Source organism: Trachemys scripta, chromosome 2 (assembly GCF_013100865.1).
Source record: "Trachemys scripta elegans isolate TJP31775 chromosome 2, CAS_Tse_1.0, whole genome shotgun sequence".
NCBI classification, from domain to species: domain Eukaryota; kingdom Metazoa; phylum Chordata; order Testudines; family Emydidae; genus Trachemys; species Trachemys scripta.
Window position 1 is genome coordinate 177990402 of NC_048299.1, and position 24423 is coordinate 178014824.

Here is a 24423-nt window from a genome sequence, read left to right on the forward strand (position 1 = left end):
ATGCTTCTTGGTTACCAAAAGCCCCAGACACCACCTACCTGGCTGTAAAATCTTCCTGTTGTCTCTCCTGTCAACCTCTAGTTCTGCTGTCAATGCAAAAATCTGTAACACACCGAAGAGGTAGGGCAACAATAATAATACTTAGCCTATGTATAGCTCCTTTCATTCGTATAGCTCAAAGTGCCTTACAAAAAGGTACATATCATTATCCCCATTTTATATATGTGGAAACTGAGACACAGTGATTTGCCCAAGATCACCTCACAGTCCAGTGGCAGAGCTGGGAATTGATCCCAGATGGAAGTCAGTATAGAAATAAATAATCAAAGGACTGCTAACTTGGTTGTATTATTAATTTTCTTACATTTATTCCTTCAACCTTCAGTTCTTATTTTATGCATAGCTGCCTCTGGCTTTCCTGTGTGCTGCATCAAATGGCTGCAGAATTTAGGTCTAGCTTGCCAAAGAAATCTTTGTTGTTCTCTGATCCAAGTGCTTGTCAATTCCATTCATTTTATGAACTAGTTGCATAGATGATCCTGACAGTCTAAAACAGGGGTGGGCAAACTTTTTGGCTTGAAGGCCACATCAGGGTTCCAAAACTGTATGAAGGGCCATGTAGGGAAGGTTGTGCCTCCCCAGGCAGCCTGGCCCCTGCCCCCTCTCACTTCCCGTCCCCTGACTGCCCCCCTCAGAATCCCAGACGCATCCAACCCCCCTGCTCCTTGTCCCCTGACTGCCCCGATCCCTATCCACACCCCCACCCCCTGACAGGCTCCCCGGGACTCCCATGCCTATCCGACTGCCCCCTACTCCCTGTCCCCTGACTGCCCCCCAGGACCACCTGCCCCTTATCCAACCCCCCCGCTTTCCACCCCCTTACCATGCCGCTCAGAGTACCAGGACTGGCAGCCATGCCGCCCAGCTGGAGCCAGCCATGCCGCCGTGCTGCCCAGCAGGAGCTCACAGCCCTGCCATCCAGAGCGCTGGCGGCATGGCGAGCTGAGACAGAGGAGGGGAGACAGTGCGGGAGGACCCAGGGGTTAGCCTACCTGGCCAGGAGCTCAAGAGCTGGGCAGGATGGGCCCGCAGGTCGGATGTGGCCCGTGGGCCATAGTTTGCCCACCTCTGGTCTAAAAGATTTCTCCTCTGGAGAATACTCAAATATACTTATCTGGTTCACAGGCTATATGTGGGTTGTGTTTGTTCTTCATCAACTTGTAGGGAACGTGTTGGTGCAGTAGCTCTACCTGCTTGGTGTTTCCTTGTGTGGCCTGAGTGACTGAGTCAGTCTTCACATTTATGCATGTTTGGTGATGAGACTTGCTTGTACTCAAAACCAAGGATGTCTGAATCAGTCCTTAAAATGCAGTGATCTCCCTACTGTGTTCACCACCAAAGAAATCTCCAATAGAAATTTCTCTTGAGATAACATTTGGAGCTGAAAGAGGAGAGGAACCCATAACTGAGGAGACCCTCTTCCCTTCCCCTCCCCTCCCTGAGGATACCTGTGCTTTGAATAATACTATAGCATTTCAGATCATGGTATAGTGCCTTTCTGAAGTCTTGGACATACCATTGTCAGCTCTTCATGTAAAAAAACCACGTTATTTGACATCATAGAATTTGAAGAGGAAGAGTAGGAAGCACCATTCCCCTATGAAGTTTTGCAAAGGAGTTTCGATAACTTGCACGAGTCTCTTCAATATTATTAAAGCCTGAGAACATATAGCAGATTACACAAAAGGAGTTTGGGGTGCTTTTTTTTGTTTGATTACTTCCTTTAACCAGGTTTTTTGGTCACAGTAGCCAAAGGAGGGAAGTTTTTCAGATCCCCTCATCTGAACCTGAGGTCCAGAAATCTAGACCAAAGTGCTGGAAAATTGTATGCAACCTTGACGCCTGTATCTGAAAATTGCCAATGAATGGATTATTTTGGCAGATTGATTTTGGCAGAATTGGTTCAACGTACTTCAATGTGCCAGAGACCAAGATAGACTAAGATTACAAGATTATTGTGAAAACTGTTTACTGAAGGAAATGTTTGCTGTAATTAAAGCTGCATTTGTGTGGAATCTGAACCTGGACAAATTTACATATTTGCTGATGACTTCCTTTAGATATTGTGCTTTGTGAAAATTGGTTTGTTTTTCAGCCACCTAAAGTTACATGTGGTCCATCTTCTTCCCAGTCAAATCACTCATGGGCCTTTCTTCTTTCTGGATAGCTTCTTCTTTCTGGATATCTCTTTCTAGGTTTGGGGGTGGGGGAGGGGGGTTACAGTGCCCCTCACTGTAGTATCTAAATGCCTACTATGCTTTTTGGTTGTTTTCCCCCAGAAAAGTGAAGCATTCACCTCTCTCTAAGCAGTCAATTATGAAAATGACAGAGCTGTCCATACAGGTGTCAGACCTGGACAGGGCATCAGGAAAACCCAACTTCACAATAAAGGGTCTAATCAGCCCCTCAAATCAGTTTCACCATATTGTCTGAGGTGTTAGAAATACACCTCAATGGTTATGAGCACAAAAGACCCAATCCAGTTTTTGTGATGCTGTTATCTTAGACTATAATGTTAACAATGTAGAATTATTACAGATTTTCAAGTGCAGATGCATTCATTTGTTAAGTGAACACTCACCTTTGATAACAGTAAGTGTTAAAATGAATGGCCAAAGGAAGTTAATCTGGGATATTTAGAGATCCCCCAAAGATCCCTTCTTCAATCCTCCTTTTCACAGGTAGACTCACCCACCCTGTGCTCATGTTGAATCTTAGCACCAATAGGAATCTGATCAGAATTAACAGCAAATCCTGCCTTAAGACAACACCCCAAGGAAAAAGAAGGAAAGTACCTATATCCCCAAAGAATCTTTGAGCAGTCTTTGTGGAGGCTAAAACAAAACTGAAGTAGATGAGTAAAACCCCAAACGTATAGTATAGAGGAAACACTCCATCCTTACGAAGACAAAGGAGAGAATTAGTAAGCTTTGGGGGACAAGTATGGGTCCAAGGAATGTTCCACAGAGATGCTCAGTGGGCTTGTTACAATGACTGGTAGCTAGTGTAAAGCTCCCTTCTGCTGCTGCTGCCTGAGAGCCTCAGCAGTCTTTTGACATGCTGCTGGGAAGGAGAAGAAAGCAACACATCCTGTGTTCTCATCTCCCAAGTTCTTTGTGATTGGGCCTTTCCTTCACACCACTCGGGGTTAGGAGGCAGAAGATCAAGCATGTCCAGTTTTGTTTTCCTCCATCCTGGCTGCAACTTGCAACAAGGCAAACAGAAGCAGTTGTCTGGATCTCTCAGGTAAACAGGAGTGGAGAGCTCAGAGCTTGGAGTCAGTTTCATTGTAATTGGCCTGTTGCAGGATTTACTCACGCCCTGTTCCTATTCCCCCCTCCCCACCCCAAACTCTTTCCTCCACCTTTGGGAGGTGGAAGGCATTTCTGTCTCTGTCCCTGCAGTCTGTAAGGGTTTCTTTGCAGATGAAGGATAAGACACTTTTATTTCTTCCCTGCCCTCGCTCTCCCAAACATCCCTCCACCTCCTTCTGTCTCCCATTTTTAGATGGATGTTCTCCTTGGCTCCATCACGACTGCTTCCAGATTCTTCAGTAACCAGAGGTGCTATCAATATAATGGTCTCTGGACTCCTGCTCATTAAAGCAGCAACAGTAACCTCTACCCTTCGGGCAGATGCGGGTGCTCCAGGTGGTGCTTATGTTGCTGGCCCCAACTCCTCCTTGGGTACAAACCTACATCAGCAGGTGGAAGAGGTTTAGCTATAGGGAAGAAAGGAGAGCGTTCGGGCTCATCTCCACTACGGGGAGATAGATGCTGCTGCAGTTGATGGAGCAGGAGTCGATTTAGCAGGTCTAGTGAAGACCCGCTAAATTGATGGCAGAATGCTCTCCGGTCGACCCTGGTACTCCACCTCTCCAAGAACAGTAAGGTAAGTCGACCGGAGAACATCTCCCGTCGACGCAGCACAGTGAAGACACCGGGGTAAGTCGACCTAAACTGCATCGACTCCAGCTACGTTTTTCACATAGCTGGAGTAGCGTAACTTAGGTTGACTTACCCGGGTAGTAAAGACAAGCCCTTAGTTAAAAAAAACAAAATTAGCAAATTCCCATAGACACAAGTATATTTTTCTATAGATAAACTGTTCCAGTCCTCAACGTCTCCTGACCTCTATAAAAAGTACATTTTCGATGTAAAAGGTTACAGCAGAGATTTTTATAAATAACCATTCTTCCTTTGTTTCTTGAGTCATAGCTGAGTGAGTAGAGGTAATTGGACACCCACTTCACAGCCAAAATATTTACTCCTGGAGAAATTCTGCGCTACTGCGTGCATGCATAATTAATGAACCACCTTCTGAGGGAGTGTAGACCGTGCGCGACTCACCCCTGTGGCGTCTCCTGTTGGTCGTCTCCGGGAATTAGCTCTTTTCCAGCCTGAGCACCCTCTGCAGGCCAGTGTCCCATTTGTCGCTGGCCCCATGTCCCTCCCGGACCCCGGTGCCTCTTTACCCTGGGGCTGCACCCTGGCAATATTCCACCAGTCTCTATGGGTCTCCCCTCTCCGGGAAACCCCCAACCCTCTAATCCCCACCTTGCCCCAGTCTGGGCTACTGCCAATCATCATCTAGCCCCCGCTCACTGGGGCAGACTGCAGTGTAAAAGCCACTCATCATAGGCAAGGCGGGTCAGACCTGATGCCTTCCTCTATCTCCCAGTACCTCTGTGGGCCTTGGACCAGGTCCTGCAGCCTGGGGACTTGCCAACCTGGAGCTACCGTGCTCCTCTGGCCTTTCCCCAGCCCTGCTTCACTCCCCTTTCTGCAGACAGACAGGCCCTGCTCTCTCCCTGCCTGGAGAGAGACTTCTCCCGGGCCTCTGCCAATCAGCCCAGCTTTTCCCCTGCCCCAGCCCTCTGCCAGGGTTGTTTTAAGTCCTTCCGGGCAGGAGCGGGGGACCACCCCGCTACAGGGAGGTTTAGGTTGGATATTAGGAAAAACTTTTTCACTAGGAGGGTGGTGAAGCACTGGAATGGGTTACCTAGGGAGGTGGTGGAATCTCCTTCCTTAGAGGTTTTTAAGGCCCGGGACCTACAAAGCCCTGGCTGGGATGATTTAGTTGGTGTTGCAGGGGATTGGACTAGATGACCTCCTGAGGTCTCTTCCAACCCTAATATTCTATGATTCTATGATATTTTTATTTTTTTGCGCAGAAAAAAGCTTCTGCCAAAATGTTGCTGCAGTTCTGCCTTTTGCCCACCAGAGGGCACTGTGGAGATAGACCAAAGCAGCAGCTCCTGGCCAGCTAGGGAAGAGAAAGAGCCTACCTTCTTCACAGCACCTGTCAGGCCAGGTCAGGAGACAGGGCCCATGGGGAGACAGACAGCGTGGGGTGCTGGGTCAGACCGGAGCTCATAAGGGCTAATAGGGGAGGACAGACTGGGGCAGGGGGTGAATGGGAGTGGAGGCACAGGGCCACAGGGGGAGGGAGGTGCAGGGCCACAGGGTGATGAGGAAGGGTGTGCAGAGCTACATAAGAACAAAGGGTGACTGAGTGGGACCACAGAGACACATGGGGACGGGGGAGGGGTACAGGGACACAAGGGGATGGAGGAGTGGCTGTCTGGGTGGAGGGACACATGGACAGAGGGTGCAAGGACACATGGGGTTCAGGAACACATGGGGACAGGGGCAGATGTGCCTGGGTGAATGGGAGAGGCTAGGGGTCAGTCAGGGTCTGCATAGGGGAAGCTCCCTAACAATCCCGTCCCGCCCCCCGCCAAAAAACTGTTCCATACTTTTCCCACCCATACCCAACAACCTTCCAAGTTTATACCCAGGCTCCTTCCCAGCAATTTACTTTCCTTTCCGTCAGCTCCTCCGTTACCCCGACTCCCGCAAGCCTTTGCACTGCTTCTGAGTGGTGTGGGAAATACGGTTCTGTATTGTAGTTTAAATGAATTATTACTCAGAGTTCTGTATTAATATGCCTAGTAAGGAATCCATTTGTCAAAAAACATTTCCTGAAACGTTTTTGTTCTTTGTATTGTTACAGACATATTTGCTGATAGGGTATTTTGAAATAATTGACCAAAAATAATTGAAACTGGTGTGATTATATTGTGTTATTTTGACAAATAAAATATGCAGAATTTTGCAGAATTTTAAAATATTGTGCGCAGAATTCCCCCAGGAGTAAATATTGCCGTGCTTTAAAGGCTTATGATTGCAAGATGTAACTGTTGCATTGTGTCTTTTGAGGAATTTGTCAGGATTAAAACTGCCTTTAAATAAACTGGGAAGTCTTTCATGGTTTTGAGAATAGCACAGAAGTAATGGTATGTGCCAAGTGCCCCCAATAATCAATCTGCAGGTCGCATTCAGTGCATAAATCCACTTGCAAGTGGTCTTATATATGTTAAAAAAATATTTTTTATCCTTCATAAAATCCACTATGTACTCTGGATTCACTGATGATGCATTCTGGAACATCGCTACTGACCCTAGAAAGACCCAGCAGATATCCGACTATAAAGAATTTTTATAAAGTTACATACATGAGTTTTTAGTATTAAATGGCTATTACCACAGAATGATTACTAGTGACATTCAGCACTTTTTTCTGTTTAACTTAATATTGGCTGATACATTTGTGAGCAGAAACTGATCTTTGTTGCTTAATTTTATATTTTATGTCATAGTCAGATCTTTACTTACGAGTAAAGAGCCTTTTTTGCTTTGTTTCAGTCCCTCAGACACCAAGATACCTTAGTTTTCAAATTTAAATTTTTTAACCATACCCTCATTGTTCTTCCCTTCTGCTCTGTCATTATGAAAATGATTCTGTGTATGTGGAATAAACTCCATTTATTTGTGTTTGTGTGTGTTTGAGAAACACAGGGAGTTTGATTGCTTCAGTAATTGGATTTTCTCTTGAATGGAGTTTTCACATACTGTACCTTTTCTCCCTTTTAAAAAACATTTTTCTTTAACATTTTAGTTTGTAGTCAAAAGTGGTATAAAAACAGCACAGAGCAATGTCGTATTTTAGGCAGGCATACTGGATTGGGCTCTAATTAATTGCTGTTGCTGAATAGACTCTCTGGTCCTTACTCCATTTCCCAAACCTAGTTTTTCCATTGTGTGTAGAATAATCCCATCCAGGAAGAAATCTAATTACTAAGATAATTAGCACCTTATCACCAAACAGAATTCAGACATTTTTGCAGTTTATGAATTTAAAAAATGTTTAATTTCCTTTTCACTCAGGGAGGGAGAGAAGAATACATTTTACTGAATCTAGCTTGATTGAACCTTATAATTCATGTTGCCTTAGAAACAGGCAAGGTGAGATAAAGGATGGTATCACCAGTACTTTAGGCAGTAAATGCTTACACTGCTGCCAACAATATCATTAAAATGGCTAAAATAACTAACATATAATGGTCTTGTCAAATTTAATATAGTGTTTTATTAATGTTACGAGAAATGTCAGCTGGTGCTATTTGATAGTAATTTGAAGTAATATATTTTGTCTCATGTAAGCCTGCCATTATACCTCAAAATTTGTGCTGTGTGAGCAGGGGAAGTGTCATAGAATGCAAAATTCCTCTATATTTATTCAGTTCTTAGCTACCGTGGATGTTTACATTACTTCATTTCAAGTAGAACTGTATATCCTGCCGCTTATGTCAGGCTTAGTAAACCAGTGGGAGCCGCTCCAGGCCCTTTGGCCCACAGTATCAGATTGTTTCACATTATATTTACATTTCAGCTATTGGTTCCCACTTAACTTTATTTAGCAAGAGAAAAGTCCTTCCCATCTAGTGGGACAAATCTCTCAAAAATACCTATTTTATGTGTAAGGTCAAATAAATGTTGTGGGGTTTTAATCTGCCGTGTTTTGACTTCAGTCTTAAACATTAGGTTCTGAACTCATAAATGTAATATAGAATGGAGGAAAAGATTTTTATGTTTAAATAAAAACCTAAGGAGGAGGAATATTGTGACATTAGTATCTAGATGACTTCCATGCAGCTAACTACACTAAAAAATAATGGCATTTGAAAGAGAGAGAGCAAGCAGCATGGCTCATATATGCAAGATTTAAACAAAAATCCTGCCATCCTAAGTGAAAGGGAAACAACCACGTGTTTTCCCGTGTTGTACCTCCCACTCTGCAAGCCTTGCAGCAGTCTGAGAAATATAATTTAATATAATTTTTCTTGTTCATTGGCTTTTCTGTAGTTATCATAATATCACCTCTTAAGCATTAATTAATTTAGCCTTTCAAACAAACCTGTAGGAAAGTAGTTATCCCCTTTTTATAGATGGTGGATGGAGACACAGAAAGACTAAGTGACTTATTGAAGGTAAAACAGGAAGTCTGTAGAAGAGCTGGCATTAGAAATCAGATCTCCTGACTCCCAGTTCTGTGTTCTAACTACAAGATCAAACTAACCTTCCTGTCTTGAACTGACCCTCACTTCTGTGGCACATTAGAGGAACTACTTAATTTGCTGGAGAGATGCCTCTTAATTCAGTGTGTGACATTTTTGTCATAGGGTCTTTGAATTACTATTAGCAAATGCCATGGTGGAAGAGACGGGGAATCAAACCAGGGTCTTGTGAAAGACAACACGGAATAGTCCCATTGGTGGTTTCATTAAGCGCATATACCTTTTTATTGCCCTAGAACAAATATTATTTCTCTTTGGACATCTAAATATTACACAGATGGTATTCAGATAATAAGTATTTGTTTGTTCATCTATGCTAATAGATACTTGGATAGGAAAATGAGAGAACCCAGCACCACCAGTGTCCTGTCTGGGGAATCCATCCCAGGTTTTGGGAGGAAGCAGTCAGAAAGGAGAAAGATGAGTGTGGGTCAGGGAACAGATCTGCATGCTTGGGGTCTACCATAGAACTGCAGAGTGGCTTAGGGACCTGATCTTCAACTCAGGACCAGATATCCTTTCTTTTTCTTGGCCTGAGGAAATCAGATAGGACCAGTCTCTACACTACAGCATTCACACACTTAGAATTTGTTTGTTTTTTAATGTCCCAACCCTTGTTTTGGTATAAACAAGTCACCCTACTGTATACTTATTTAGCTCTTACATTCCCTTAAAAGTCATATTCCTTCCAGTTTGTCAATATGTTTGGTATTGGGGTGCCAAGAAACAGCTTAGTATTGTAAGGCTGTATTGTAAGTGCCATATTGATGCTGATGCTTATATAGCACTTTTCATCAGTAGATCTCAAATGGAGATCAACAGATGTGGAAACCCAGGCACAGAAAGGTGAAGTGAATTGCCCAATGTCATCTAGCAGGCCAGTGGCAGAGCTGGGAATAGAATCTAAATCTCCTGAGTCCCAGGTCAAGTTCTCTGTCCACTAGCAACACTGCCTAAGTAGGGACACTAATTTCTCTTAATCATGAGATGTATCTAGCTAAGGTAAAAAGTAAAGAAAAGTTGCTGTTGCTAAAAAAAAAGGGTAGTTTTGTGCTGGTGCCTTAGAATAATTTGAATTTTTGTAGTGAGACAAAGTAGGTGAGATAATATCTTTCATTGGACCAACTTCTGTGGGTGAACGAGACAAACGTTCAAGCTTGCACAGAGTTCTTCTCAAAAGCTTCATTTCTCATAAGCTTGTCTCGTTCACCCACAGAAGTCGGTCTAATAAAAGATATTACCTCACACACCTTGTCTCTCTAATATGCTAGGACCAACATGGCTACAACAGCACTGCAAACAACAATTTATTTGTTTTTGTCTTTTTCATGGGGAGAGTGGGTTTGGATGATTAGACATATGTTAAGGAGGAATGAGTTAGAAGGTTGGTTCTGACTAAAGGAAGCTTTAGTTAACTACAAAAGCCAAATTGGACCAGAATTCCTAAACTCTTCAGGATGTCAGGTCCACATCTTTGCCCTACCCTTTCTGCAGTGTTACAGCAGTGCAAGGGATTAACTAATTCTAGTAATAACTCCCTGGAGCTTATAAACTTTGCGGACTAACTACAATTAATGAATTTACAAGCTCTGCTGGTAACCTGTGGTTTCAAGTGCCTGAGGAATTAGTCCAGAATTAGTCCATTCTCGTTTTTTTTTTTTTCAAGTTCTGTGTCAAATATTTACTGCAACTTCTTTCTTGTTTTCCATTCTTTGGGTTCTCACCCATGTGCCACGTTTTTCATTGTCAAAGAAATGGCCATTAAAAATCCCACTGTATTTTTTCTAGAACTGGTGTTAAATCTAGTTCTCTAGCCAAAGGCAAGTTGAATACGAGTAATTATTCCTTTCATTGTCAAGGGAATGAGATTTTTATGTAGGGTGAGACTTGGTGTACCCAGTCCGCAGTTTAACCTTTTTTTCCCACTTCCATTGCAGAGTGCCTGGAATAACAATTGCTACAGACATCATCTGTGGTTTTCCAGGGGAGACAGATGAAGATTTTCAAGACACCATGAAACTTGTAGAAGAGTACAGGTTTCCAAGCCTCTTTATTAATCAGTTTTACCCACGTCCAGGGACTCCTGCTGCAAAAGTACATCAAGTTCCAGCCCTAGTGGTAAGATACATTTTCTTGACTCATTGTACTTGATAGCTCATTTTATGTAGTTTTCATGCTGTGCCAAATGTGAATGTACAGTATGCACTGTACTGAATTGAAACATAAGAAATGTTTATTGGAGAATATGGTTTTGCAGCAGAATTATGCCACAATTAAAATGCAGTTTTATGTATTTCTATAAAATAAACTGATTGCCTTTCAGAGCTTAGCTAGAACACAGGATGCCTTGCCAGATTTAAAGTTTAAATTACTGCTCAAATTATTAATTGGGGCAAAATAGCATCTATAGAAGGTTCAAGTGGTTCTTTTCACTTTGACTTTATAGTCATATATTCTTCCTAACAGGTTTTCTGGGTGAGTCTCTTCTTACCAAGAAAAGGACAAAGATTACATTTCATATTTTCTTCCAATTTTTGAAGACTTGTGTGAATCCAGTGATATCATACACATTGCAAGTGATTCTATGCAAAATAGTATGAACTGAATGATAGTTATCTTTGAATTATATACTAAAGGTCAAATATGCATGCGACTACTTCCATTCCGTTGACTACTACTTCATAAATATCTTCCATGATTCTGCACTGTTTTAAAATCTAGTTTCTGCCGTCAGCCTATATGGCAAATGTCACTGGTGAAATTTGTGTATGTAATCTTCCAGGTTTCAGGTACTCCCCAATCTTCTATAGATGGCCGTTGTGGTTATATAACTCTTTCCAATTATCAAACCATCTCATCTCAAAATCCCTAAGAGGATAAAAGCCACATTTTAACATGAGGTAGTTGGCTATCAATTGTATTCTAATTGATATAGATAATTTATATTCCCTTTTTGTCATAAGTGATAATGACAATTATGTTTAAAGGTTTAGTTTGATAAATAATCTACTTCGAGTTTGCAACGGTGTAAATGTGCATTGCTTGTCTAACCTGAATCTTTGAACAAGAGAATATACCATTCTGCTGCTTATAAAACCATTTAAACTTTTCATTGGTGTTTGTACTAGTGTAAATAACATTTGTATGCACTGCATTTCCAATCAGGATAAAATCACAGCCAGCTAATGTTGTAGGCAGATAAGAATATATCATACTTCATTTTGTGGGGTCATCATGGCTCACCACTCTTTGAAGAGAAATCAATGAGTGGGTCAGCCACTCTTTGAAGAGAAATCAATATATGTATTGTTGTATCTCTTTCTCAATGTCAAAACCTATACAGATATAGTTTCTACTTACTGTCAATATATACCATACCTTTAATGAAAATGGAGAATTGGGTTAAATTTGTTTCCTTTTATTTTATTGTTCAAAGAAGTAAGCTTTGAGCCATTGTTTAAAAAAAAAAAAAAGATTAAGAGCAACTTATATAGGAAAGTATAGAGGATTTGGGCACAAAAGATGCTGTTGTGATGTGATATGATAGTGTAAGTAAGTAAGCTCACACAGTTGACTGAATTTTTTCTTTCTAAAATGCCCATCACGTTGTCATTGTGGATGCCTATATTTAAAATACAGCTGAGCAATTTTGGCAGTCCAGGCAGGTTAAAAATGTAAATATTTGGGTTAATTTCTGGTTTTGGGTCACACAGATACAACCCCATTATCCTCCGTGGATTGCACAGCAGTAGAGGAATTTGGCCTCTTGTTTTTTTGCTGCAGAGTGTAGTTAAATACAGTTATACTGACACTAAATATTAATCACATAAGAACTAACTTATTTTTTTAAAAAAGATCGGTTTAAATTTGGGGGGCGATGAGATAATTTTAGTAAAGCTTGACATTTTCACTTTGCTCTTTTTTCTATAATTTGCTACTTTGGGGGAATTAGAACCTTCAAAAAGCTATGTCTGCTTATGTTCTAGTGCTGATGAAAAACTGTAATTAACAGATTCTTTTTCTCTCCCACCTTGTTTCTTTGTTGTAATCTTCAGCAACTCTGAGTTATATATTCTTTCATCTCTTTCTGGAAATGCAGGATAAACTATCAACTGGAGCAGGAATAGTTTATGCTAATGTCTTGCCTTTTATATTCACAATGCCTCTAGATAGTAGCTAATGGCCCTCCTTGCGGTGTCAAGAATGCACAGGCATTTCGTTTTTCATTCCTTGTCCAGAGCACCTTATAATTACATATCTTTCTCAATTGAGAGAAGAGACTATTATCTAACCAGGGACTTCCACCCCTTTCCCATTTTTTTACTGTACACATAATCTTATTGTTAATGAACTGACTTTAGTATGTTCACATAGAAACAAGCAGCACATGAACCTATTATAGCAAAAAAAAAATTATATACAGGAGATCATATCTCCGATCTAATCTCATAAGCTAATTCTTTCTCAGGAAGTTCATATGCTATTAGCTATGCTGCGTATAGGTTTCTTTCAGCAGTCTTTCTTCTTATAAAGAATTTTTGGGCACATTATTTAACTAGGGGCACCAAACCAGTGACTAACAATGATATTACGTAACAGTTGCCAACCTTCTGTTATTGCTCAGTATTGGCTATGTTGGCTGTTAGTTTTAGCATTGCGGATATCTGCAGTCGGAAAGACGTATTGCTGTTTGCAATCTGCTCCCCGCCTGTGCATTGTGTTTCAAGACAACCTCCTGGTCCTAATCAAGTGGTATCTATGGTAGCAACATATTTGCCCTGTCAAATCCTTTAAGTTCACTCTTTTCCAGAGGACCACCTTTCCTCCAGGCACAGTCCATGAAGTAGGCATAGTAATGTTAACACTTCGTTATTTGGTGGAGGTGGTAAATTTGATAACCTTTTTTGGAGGAAAATCTGAGATGGGAAAAATCTCATTTGGGCTTGACATAATATTCAATCAATTCTACTTGGAATCTTTTTTCCACATAAAAATGATATGTTATCATTGAAATCCATACTGGCACTGATCTTCTGTGTCAAAAGGGCAGGTGACATTAATCCACTACTTTTTATGATCAGAATAGGGTGACCAGACAGCAAGTGTGAAAAATCGGGACAGGTGGTGTGTGTGTGTGTGGGGGGGGGGTAATAGAAACCTATATAAGAAAAAGACCCAAAAATCGGGACTGTCCCTATAAAATCAGGACATCTGGTCACCCTAGATCAGAACAGGCAGAGAGGCTGTAGTTCTTCCTTATTCTGTTGGAAAACTACCAGCCTTGGAAGGTCAAATATATCTAAATGACTTCATCACCTCACAACCATTAATTTTTCTTCACAAAACACTTGTGAGGCAGGGAAGTGTTGTTATTCCCAGTTTACAGAACTGAAGCATTGTAAGACTGAGTTGCCCAGTGTCACAGAAGGCAGAGCCAGAAATTGAATCCAGAGCTCCTGAGTTCCAGTTCAGTGCCTTAACCATAAGAGAACATCCCTCCTCCCACATCCTCTAACAAAAAGCTAGTTATTTATTATTGTATTTTATTATTTTTGTTGAAGAAGTACCAACTGAGATCTAGGCACCATACAAACACTCAGGCAATTATTTTATGTATATCTTCACACATCCTTTTGATTCCCAGAGGTTTACAGAAGATTAGTCAAAATATGGCACAAAAATCCCTATTGATAGTGTGACTTTCAGTCCTTGTTGGCAATCCCCCTGTTTTGCCTGAAAGAATCTCTGACTATGCTGACCATCTGTGATTGGAAACCTAGAAAGAAAACCATTACATTGATATACTGAAGAGGTACCTGGTAGAAATTCATACTTATAGGTACATTTTAAAGTGGGTTTAAAATAGGGCATAAATTCCTGTTTTTCCTAAAAGCTAGTGGTCTATCAATGAGAAATTTTACACATGCACTTTGCGTTTTCTATGTAGCTTTTCTATGGATTCTCTATATAATTTTTTAATAAATCATTGAAATTGGTCTCTGACTGAAATTTGGCCTTGTCACTGACAGCATAAGGAGTCACTAATTGTTATGGGGCATCTTAGCTATATTCCCTCTGGGAACAAGGTGAGGGAATGGCCATCTTTGCTAAGGCTCAATTGGCCTTACTTCCATTAAGAATCATAGGAGATGGCAGCCATTTTGAGATGTCAGGTTTTCATGTAATTCTCTGTAGAAAAACATCATTCATCAGCCCCTGCTGAAGAAGAAATTTTCAGTTATGAAGAATAACAGTGAAAAAAAAAAAAAAAAAAGACTAGTAAGCCTAAAGGTATGTTTTCAAAACATGTGTACCAGTTCTACTCAAAGAGACTCTGGATGGGGAAACTCAGGTGTGGGGCGTGTGCCAGTGAGCATGCACAAAGCCACCTAAGTCCTGACGCTCCTGAGCTGCGTGGAGCTCATTGGTGGGATTCTCAAACTAATGCCCCAATCCCCCTCCACCTATTTCACCACCACCACCACCTTCTCTGTTTTTTGTGGGAAAGGGCTGGCCTGACTAGGCTTCTAACTCCAGTAAAGGATTCATGGTTGTGAATTCCAAGTGGTGATACGCACCTCCCTTTGGCCTGGATTAGATGTCTATATCCCTTTGAAGGGTGGGGCTTGTGACCCACTCCTCTCCTCAGTATTTCCTGTTGACTAGCCTAGGTGTTTACCTCTTCTGCGTGCTGGCTTTCGTGGATCCCTTAACTCTCCCCATGCATTGTATAGGAAGCCTGGACACCTAACTTGGGGATGTGAATCCCACTGGGTGGTAGAGTGCCTAAAGTTAGGCATTGCAGGGTTGAGCTTAAGTCCCCTTTGTGGATCTAGCCCCTTGTGACTAAAACAGGATTTGTCATGATACATAGAGGGGTATTGCTGGAATATACAGCTCTGTACATCTATATTCTCTCTAATGGTAAAACTTGCCAGCTCCAAATATTAGAAAGGATAAAGTAAATTTTACTTGCTGATAATTAAAGTTCTTTTGCTCAAATCCCATACATAAGTATGCATTCATGTAACCCTATTATTCCCACTTAGAACTGAACTGGGGTTGCAGAAGGCTTCTGTCTCAGTGCAAAAAGCTGCCTATGCAGTGTTTATGGTTAATTTTTAAATTTATTAAAACAACTCCAGGGTACTCACAGCTCAGCATGCAACCAAAGATACTGACTTGTGTGATAAAGTCAAAGAAGTTAGTTACCTGTGGGTAACCTCAGTCTGCAGTTAAAATATTATTATTGAACTCTATCAAGCTTTCAAAAGGTAGTTATTTTAAAGCCAGTACCAGCTTCAGGTCATATCACTTTCGTTTGTTTGACCAGGTGCTGAAGTGAAAAACTTGTGTTTGTTGTGGAGACAGTTAAGCTGGTGTGTTGTAAAGTCAGTTTTATTCTATCTGCAAGCAATGAATGGTCTGGCTCTTAAAGTTGCTGAGAGCTCAGTTTAGGTTGAATCTGTGGAATGAGTTAAATTCCACAGTCGCAGCTGGACTTTGCGGAGTCAGACCCATAGGAAGGGAGAAGAATATTTTGACTCTGGCTTGCAGCCATACCTTTTGAAATTCTTGCAGTAGTGTAGTTCAGAGCAACAGGCAGAATGTGAGTCTCTGACTTCTAAAGAGTGTGGGTTGTGACTGTCCTGCTGGAAAAGCAAGTCAGAGTTCAAAGCTGGAGTAGAAATACACCTGGGAAACCCAGGCTGGCGCTGTACCCCTTTGAATTCAACTTTGTTCTTACAGCAGCAGTCTTCAGAGCACTGGCCAGAATGAAAATTACTGACTTCATATTAATTTTACACAAAATGTGGTTTAAAGATTTTAGCTTCCCAAAGAAAATGTACAGTTGCGGATTTAGACTGAGCTGTACTGTCAGTAATAGAACACAGCAAAATAAAACAGTTGTGGAAAATACACAACAACTTTGTTTCTTGTTGTTTTTTAAACTTCTCTGGAGTGCCAAAACCATTCATCTGTACTACATGTAACATTACTGACGTAATTGCCGATGTAACCGTTGGTTTTAGCAGCGCAATTATTGTCCCATAAGAATGAAAAAGAAACAAAACCAGGAACTTAACTTATCCTTTGACAATTCTTTTGTACATGCCACTACAGTTCTGTTGTATGCTTCTGCCACACCTCCTTCCCCTTTGTCATAGGGTATACAAGTTACTGAAATGGATCAAAGGAAGAGATATCCAAACAGGAGTTTATAAAAAGAGGCCTACATTATTATTCCATATATCTTATCTAACTTTCATTCATTTCAATTTGCAAGATTATAGTGATATTTTTCAAACTAAAGTTATGCCTGAGACAGATGTACAACTAGAAAAGGAGTTGAAGGGGGCAGGGAGTTCCTAAAAGATGTAATACTGGAGGCTCAACATCAAGCTATTCTGACGCAGAGGAAAGATAGGAAGAGCCACAGGCGGCCAATGAGGCTGCACAAAGAGTTTTTTACTGTCTAAAAAACCAAAAGTGATACATACAGGAAATTGAAGGAGGGGCATATCACCAAGGAAGTATACATGGGAACAGTGCAAGCGTGTAGGGACAAAATCAGGAAATCCAAGACAAAGAATGATTTACAGCTGGCAAGGAATGTTAGAGACAACAAGAAGGAGTTCTTCAAATACATCAGACAAAAAACAAAGATCAAGGAAGGTGTGAGTCCACTGCTCAATGGAGAAGGTGAGCTGCTAATGGAAGATGATAGGAAGGCAGAGCTGTTCAATGCCTACTTTGCTTCAATCTTCTCACAAAAATTACACGTGACCAGATGACTAGCAAAGTTACTACAGACAATAAAGTGGAAAGGATGCAGATAAGGCTAAATAAAGAACACGTCAGAGCTCTTCTGAGCAATTCGAATGAATTCAAATCAGTGGGGCCGGATGCTATTCATCCCAGGGTACTGAAGGAATTAGCTGAATAAATCTTGAAGCTACTGGCAATAATATTACTAACTCATAGGTAACAGGAGAGGTTCCAGAAGACTGGAGAAGGGCTAATGTAGGGCCCGTCTTTAAAAGAGGGGGAGAGGAGGAGCTGGGGCACTATAGACCAGTCAGCCTGACTTTGATGCCTGGGAATCTACTGGAACAACATATAAAGAATTCAGTTTGCAAGTACCTGGAGGATGGGGTAATTATTAGCAGCCAGCATGGATTTATTAAGAACAAATCATACCAAACCAGCTTGATTTCCTTCTTTGACAGGGTAACTGGTTTGGTGGATAGGAGGAATACGGTGGACATAATATACCTGGACTTTAGCAAGGCTTTTGACACAGTCCCACATGACATTCTGATAGGTGAACTGGAGAAATGTGGGCTTGGTGGAACTGCCATTAAGTAGATACATACTTTTTTAAAGAACCACAAATAACGAGTAACTATTAATGGAATGATGTCAGAGTTGAGAGACGTCTCAAATGGGGTTCAACAAGGACCTGTACAGTGTTGTTTAACATCTTTATTAATGACCTGGATGTAGAAATAGAGAGCATGCTGATCAAAGTTTCAGATGACACAAGGCTGGGTGTGGGGGCAGGTTGCCTACACTTTGGAGGATAGAGCTAAAATTCAGAGGGATTTTGATAAATTGGAGAACTGGGTTAGAGACAACAACATGAAATTCAACAAAGACAAATGTAAGGTGCTACACTTAGGAAGGAAAAACCAAATGCACAAATACAGAATGGGGAATAACTTTCTTGGCAGTAGCATTTCTGAGAAGGTTCTGGGAGTTGTGGTGGATCATAGCCTCAACATGAGTCAGCAATACGATCTGTTGCAAAAAAAGCAAATGCAATTTTAGGTTTAATTAACAGGCATAGCATGCAAGTCACGGGAGGTAATAGTACCGCTCTACTCAGCTCTGGTTAGGCCTCTGCTTGGAGAACTGTGTCTAATTTTGGTCACCAGTGTATAGAAAGAATGTAAACTGGAAAGGATCCAGAGGCGAGCAACAAAGATGATCAAAGGGATGGAATGCAAGCCATCTGAGCAAAGGCTGAAGGAACTGGGAATGTTTAGTTTGGAAAAGAGGAGATTGAGGGGGGACATGATAGCAATCTTCAAATACTTGAAAGGGTGCCATAAAAAAGATGGAGAAAAGTTGTTCTCTTTTGCTACAGAGGGCAGAACAAGAGGCAATGGGTTCAAACTACAACACAGCAGATTTAGATTAAATCTCAGGAAAAACTTCCTAACTGAAAAAACAGTAGGACAATGGAACAGACCGCCTAGCGGGGATGTGGAAGCTCCTTCACTGGAGGTTTTCAAAAGGAGGGTGGATCGCCATCTGTCTTGGATGGTTTAGACACAACAAATCCTGCATCTTGGGCAGGGGGTTAGACTAGATGACACTTATGGTCCCTTCTGACCCTATGATTTAAATAAAATAGGGGGGAGGGGTAAGCTCTGAATTTGTTATGAGCTACACACACAAATACATATCACAGTGCCTGCATGGAGTCCCTTTGAAGTAAATACAATGAGGTCATTGCTGGATTGAGGCTTTAAGGGAGACATCGACAAGACAGTATAAAGTTGAGGGTTGTGTGTTCCTCTCATCCCACAGTGGTTGTACTTATGGCCTTGTGTATGTCAGTGTGTTCAGATATGGGGGTTCAGTCCATACCATAATAAAGAGATTTGAGTCCAGGTGTTAAACTTGGATCTCGATTGAGATTATGAAACCTCCCACCCTTACACAAGAAAGACATGGGTTTCATTTGGCCCATCTCTGTAACAGACTACGTAGTAAACAGGACACAGTTTCAGACTGCTAAAATTAATGAAGCAAATATCTTCTCTATTAGTTTTTTTATTATTATTATTGGTCTTATGTTTGATGTAAGGCATTAGTCTGATCAGAACTGGTTCATTGATAAGACTCAGCAGCACTTTGTAGACTGGTTACAAACTACAGAAGGTTTGGGAGTATTGTCCTTAACGTAATTTCTGAAATCAGATGTGTGCATTAGAACAGTAAAACCTGTTTGTTTAGGCTTTGGCACTGCTGGAATTCCCATGATAAACCTGAAATACGCTTGCAACTCAAAACAGGCCGTGAAATAAGTTTTCACTCAGGTCTAATATTAATAATGTTGCTCAGATTGGTAAAGATGTACTAATTTAATACCTGGCTTCCTTGAGATTTGGAATTTTTAATTGAGGTTGAGTATGTTGGTTCTGTCTCTATCTATACTGTTACTGATCGTCATTCCTTTAGATACGGTATGAATAGAATGCACTGATTCTTGAATATATTTCTAAAAAGTTAAAACCTTGATAAATTTTAGGCAGAAAAATCCCAAGAATAATTGATTAGGATCTGTAAAAAGGGATATTCCCTGTATTTTAACTGATGATTATTTCCTCATGAACACCAGACAGTGAAATCGCCAGTGCCAGAAGTCTTCTTATAGTTCCTGCAATGCACTGTACTTTTCTAAACACTGCAGAACTCTGGATTTAACTCAGGTTTAATTTTTGCTTAACAGATCAATTTTAAAGTGCAGTATTTGCTTTTGGATTTGGTTTTATTTATTTTTTTATATCTCATGGAAGAGAACGAATGTATACCATTTACGTATCATGTTACTGGTCTGGTCGTCCGCAAGGCCTCCTTTTGGAAGAAAAGGATGACACTAACGCAGCCTGAAGTGGGTTTTGAATGACACCACCTGCACTTTAATTGTCTTTAGAGCTCCAAGTGCACCCCCTTCGGAGCCATCACAGTTGTTCAGGTCACTGGGTGATTTGGAACTCATATCTTCCACTGTTTTGGTTGCTGAACATGCACGTCAAGTCAACATGCTAAAAATCCATGTGGAATTTGGAATTGCTGAAAAACTGGAAGTAGAGAGAGGACTGAATAATAGAGCAGATCATTTGAGATAAAACAGCAAGACTAGGCAATCCCTTAGGCACAAGGCTTTTTTTCTTTTTCCATGGCTCTCTGAAACCTGGCAAACATGGATATTAGCTATTGCCTTCCTCCTTCATTTGGTGTCATATTATACCCCCTTAAACCCTCTTTCTCCTTCATGGTGACTACTGTTGTGCCAATCCTTCGTCTGTTCAGGATGACAGAAAGCATCCAAGTCCACTGTCTGACAGCTGAACAGATCAATTTGGGGGCGCACCATGAAGAGAGCAAAAGAGAGTATTGTAGCCAAATTCATCCTGGGCTTGGATACTCTGTATACCAGCTAACTGCTTAATGAACACAACAATATTTAGTTTACTATTCATTATAGTCCCATACAGGTATACATTCTAATATGGTAGATTGGTAGTCTGAAGAGCAGTTGCTTTATCTGTTACCCAGATGTCAGGCTAATCTGCGATTGTCCTGACACACACAAAAAAACCCTCATACTAGTCAAATACTTTTTACTCAACGAAACACTAAATGAGACAAGTTTTCTGTTTGGTTACAGCATCATGCTTGGAAAATGCCCTCTTCCAGCAGCCTGTGGTATTCTATCTGCTTTTCGTATTGAATTCATTTGAAAAAATAATAATAATCCCATGTACATCAGGTATATTACACAAAAAGAAGCACAAAAATTGCCATGCTAGATCAAACCCATGAGTTACCATTTTTTAATCCAAAAACCACAGAATTATGTTTAGCGCATGCTAGTATTTGTGGATTCAGATTAGACTAAATGGATTTTTAAAGACATTCGATTTTTTTCATCCCCTCCCTTCCCCGCATGGTGTCACTACAGGGCAGAGTTAAGGTTTTTTTACACCTTAACATATTTGGATTTTTTTTTAAGTATAACCTTAATATTGAATTTCCTGTGTTTGTAGTGCTTGGTTTTGGGATAATTGCAACATCCCTGACTGTAGTTTATTCTAAATTACTGATATGTATTCTCAGCCTTAACTTCATTTTAACATACTTTTTGTCTGAGAAAGTCCTTGGTTTTGTTTTAATTAAAAAGTTAGATATATGAACTAAACTAAACAAGAAACTTAAAGAGAGTGCTACCGTATTGCTAATGATTTGAAACGATAAAGTATCAACCTTAAATCATTTTTTAAAATTGTAACTGTCATGGTCAGATTCACCAGTATACTCTGGTTACTTGCTCCCACTCTGGAGCAGCACAAAACAGCCAGAATATATCGTCTAGTTAAACTGAGTTTACTACTGCTTTTTCCCTCAGAACATGATCGAGCAGCTGGAATGTCCACCACAGTATCCCCCTCTCTCCTGTTCTTCAAAGTCCCTCTGCCTCTTGTCCCTCCCTAAATTTCCCATCCACATATGCTCCAAATTCCCCCTGCCTCTTGCTCCTACCTCTGGTTATCCTGGGTCCACACACTTACATCCCACTGTCCATGCAATCCCTGGAGCCATTATACATTTTCAGTTATGAAGAATAATAGGAAAAATGACCATTAATCTTAAATTAAAAAAACGAATGTAGCACATGCACAAGACTTCAGTGAGTTTTTAACTATGAGAGGTTAGGATTGCCAACTTTCTAATCGCACAAAACCGAACATCTCTGCCCTGCCCCTTCTCCGAGGACCTGTCCCCACTCCATCCCCCATCCCACTGTCGCTCGCTCTCCCCCACCTTCACTTGCTTTCACTGGGCTGGGGCAGTGGATTGGAGGGGTTGGGGGCTCCGGCTGGGAGTGCAGGTTCTGTGGTGGGACCGGGGATTTGGGGTGCAGGAGGGGGCTCCGGGCTGGGGTCAAAGGGTTTGGAGTGAGTTAGGGGACTCAGGGCTGGGGCAGAGGGTTGGAGTGCGGGAGGAGGCGTGGGGTGCAGGCTCCAGGAAGGGGTTCAGGGATGGGGCAAGAGTGCAGGCTGTGGGAGGGAGTTAAGATGCAGGAGGGGGTGCAGGGCTGGGGTAGGGGATTGGGGTGTGGGCTCCGGATGGGGGTATGGGTTCTGGGGTGGGGCCAGGGATGAGGAGTTTGGGGTGTAGGAGGGGGCTCAGGGCTGGGGTAGGGGGTTGGGGTGCAGGAGGAAGTGTGGGGTGCAAGCTCCAGAAGGGGGCTCAGGGCTGGGGCAGGGGTGCAGGCTCTGGGAGGGAGTTAGGGTGCGGGAGGGGGTACAGGCTTGGGGCAGATGGTTTGGGGCACAGGCTCCATCAGAGCAGCGCTTACCTCAAGCGGCTCCCGGGCAGCGGTGCAGCAGCACTAAGGCAGGCTCCCTGTCTGCCCTGGCTCTGTGCAGCTCCCGGAAGTGGCCAGCATGTCCCTGCAGCCCCTAGTCAGAGAGCCAGGGGGCTCTGCCCAAGCCTGCAAGCACCACCCCTGCAGCTCCCATTGTCCGCGGTTCCCTGATCACCCCTGAACCTAGGAGCCACAGGGAAATGCCGATAGCTTCCGGGAGCTGCACAGAGCCAGGGCAGGCAGGGAGCCTGCCTTAGCCCCACTGTACTGCCGACTGGACTTCTAACGTCCCGGTCAGCGTTGTTGACCGGAGCCGCCATGATCCCTTTTCAACCAGGTGTTCTGTTAGAAAACCGGACACCTGACCATCCCTATGAGAGGTTTGAAGAGCATATTCTATTACTGAGATTATTAGGGGGGGGAAACATCTGACGCTGGGTGCTAAATTTCTTAAAAGACCTGTTTTTAATTAATTCTACTTCATGAACTAATAGATTTATTTGTAAATTCTCAGAAAATTAATTCTGTACTCGAAGAGTAAGTGCTGTAATTTTGGGGAGTAAATGCTGTAATTTTAAAGAAAGAGGTTAAATCCCTGCTTTAAGTGCAAAACTCAACCTTAACTATGGTGTCACCAATGTTGCCATAATCATGAATGCATTTTAGTATTTGTGATCCCAAATTAGATCAATGTGATTTTTTTTTAAAGACGTATTAGGTTTTTTTTACCCCCCCTCCTCCCCCCCCCCGCCCTTCCCTCCATTCCCCTTCATGGTGTCACTACAATACATGGGTCCTTGTTTAAACAGTAAACTTAAACTTATTGAGAAAAAAATTAGTGTTTGTAAAAATATGGCACTGTAAGAACACAGGAAGCATAACATGCAGCTATATAGCTTTTTACTTATGTTGTGAGTTGAAAAAAATGCAGTCTGATATATGAATAAGTAATGCTGAAAATATCAAATTATACATTGTTGTCTGTCTTATCAGACCAAAGCTTTAAAATCGTGTTCTCAGAAAAGCAAAGATGAATAATGAAGTTCATGTACATCAATAAATAAACCAGAACAGTGAGTCTATTTTTGACATAGTAATTCAGGAGTAGATAGGTTAGGTCAAAAACCCTAGCCACCCCTGAAATGAATTTTAGTCTGTTTCATTATAGGTGTGATCGGCAAGGCAGGAATAACACCACCTGGTGTTAGCAATGCTGATAAAAATGATTTATTGCAATGATGTCAGAATTGGCTGTAGAAAGTTAGTTGCATTATCACTTCTGCCCTTTCAGACCTTGCAGGGAACAGTCATAGGATCATGGTAAAAGTAAGTTACAAGCTTATCAAAAACTTCTGTAATCTGACTGGGGCGGAACAGTTTTCTAACCTCTTTCCTACTAGGATGACATATAGAATAATTCAAGGTCAAAAAGGGTGGTTCATTGGTTTTGATCAAATTTCTTGTTCTGTTCTTCACAACAGCAGATTATCTTCAGGCCATAGTAACTTGGTTGTTTTGATGATTTGGTGCATATTTGTGGCATAATGTAAGTACAGAATTTGAAGGAATAAACATTCAAATCTGCATACAAATGATTAAAAATATGTCCTGGCTAGGGTTGCCAACTGCAAAAAAAACAAACACCCTAGGCCTTCCCCTTCCCCAAGGCCCTGCTCCATGCCCCATCCCCTTCCCTGAGGCCCCTCCCACTGCTCACTACATTCCTCCTCCCTCGGTGGCTTGCTCTCCCCTATCCTCACTCACTTTCACTGGGCTGGGG

The 24423-nt window shown here is 41.7% G+C and overlaps 1 protein-coding gene across 2 annotated transcripts in view; it reads left to right on the top strand.

Annotated features, from left to right (window-relative positions):
• Window positions 1-24423, top strand: part of CDKAL1 (CDK5 regulatory subunit associated protein 1 like 1) — a 759057-nt gene that overhangs the window by 431620 nt on the left and 303014 nt on the right. For both annotated transcript variants that reach the window (XM_034762410.1, XM_034762409.1), the window contains exon 12: window positions 10417-10597. In XM_034762410.1, coding sequence (XP_034618301.1) covers window positions 10417-10597 — 181 coding nt within the window. The remainder of the gene's footprint in view (window positions 1-10416; window positions 10598-24423) is intronic.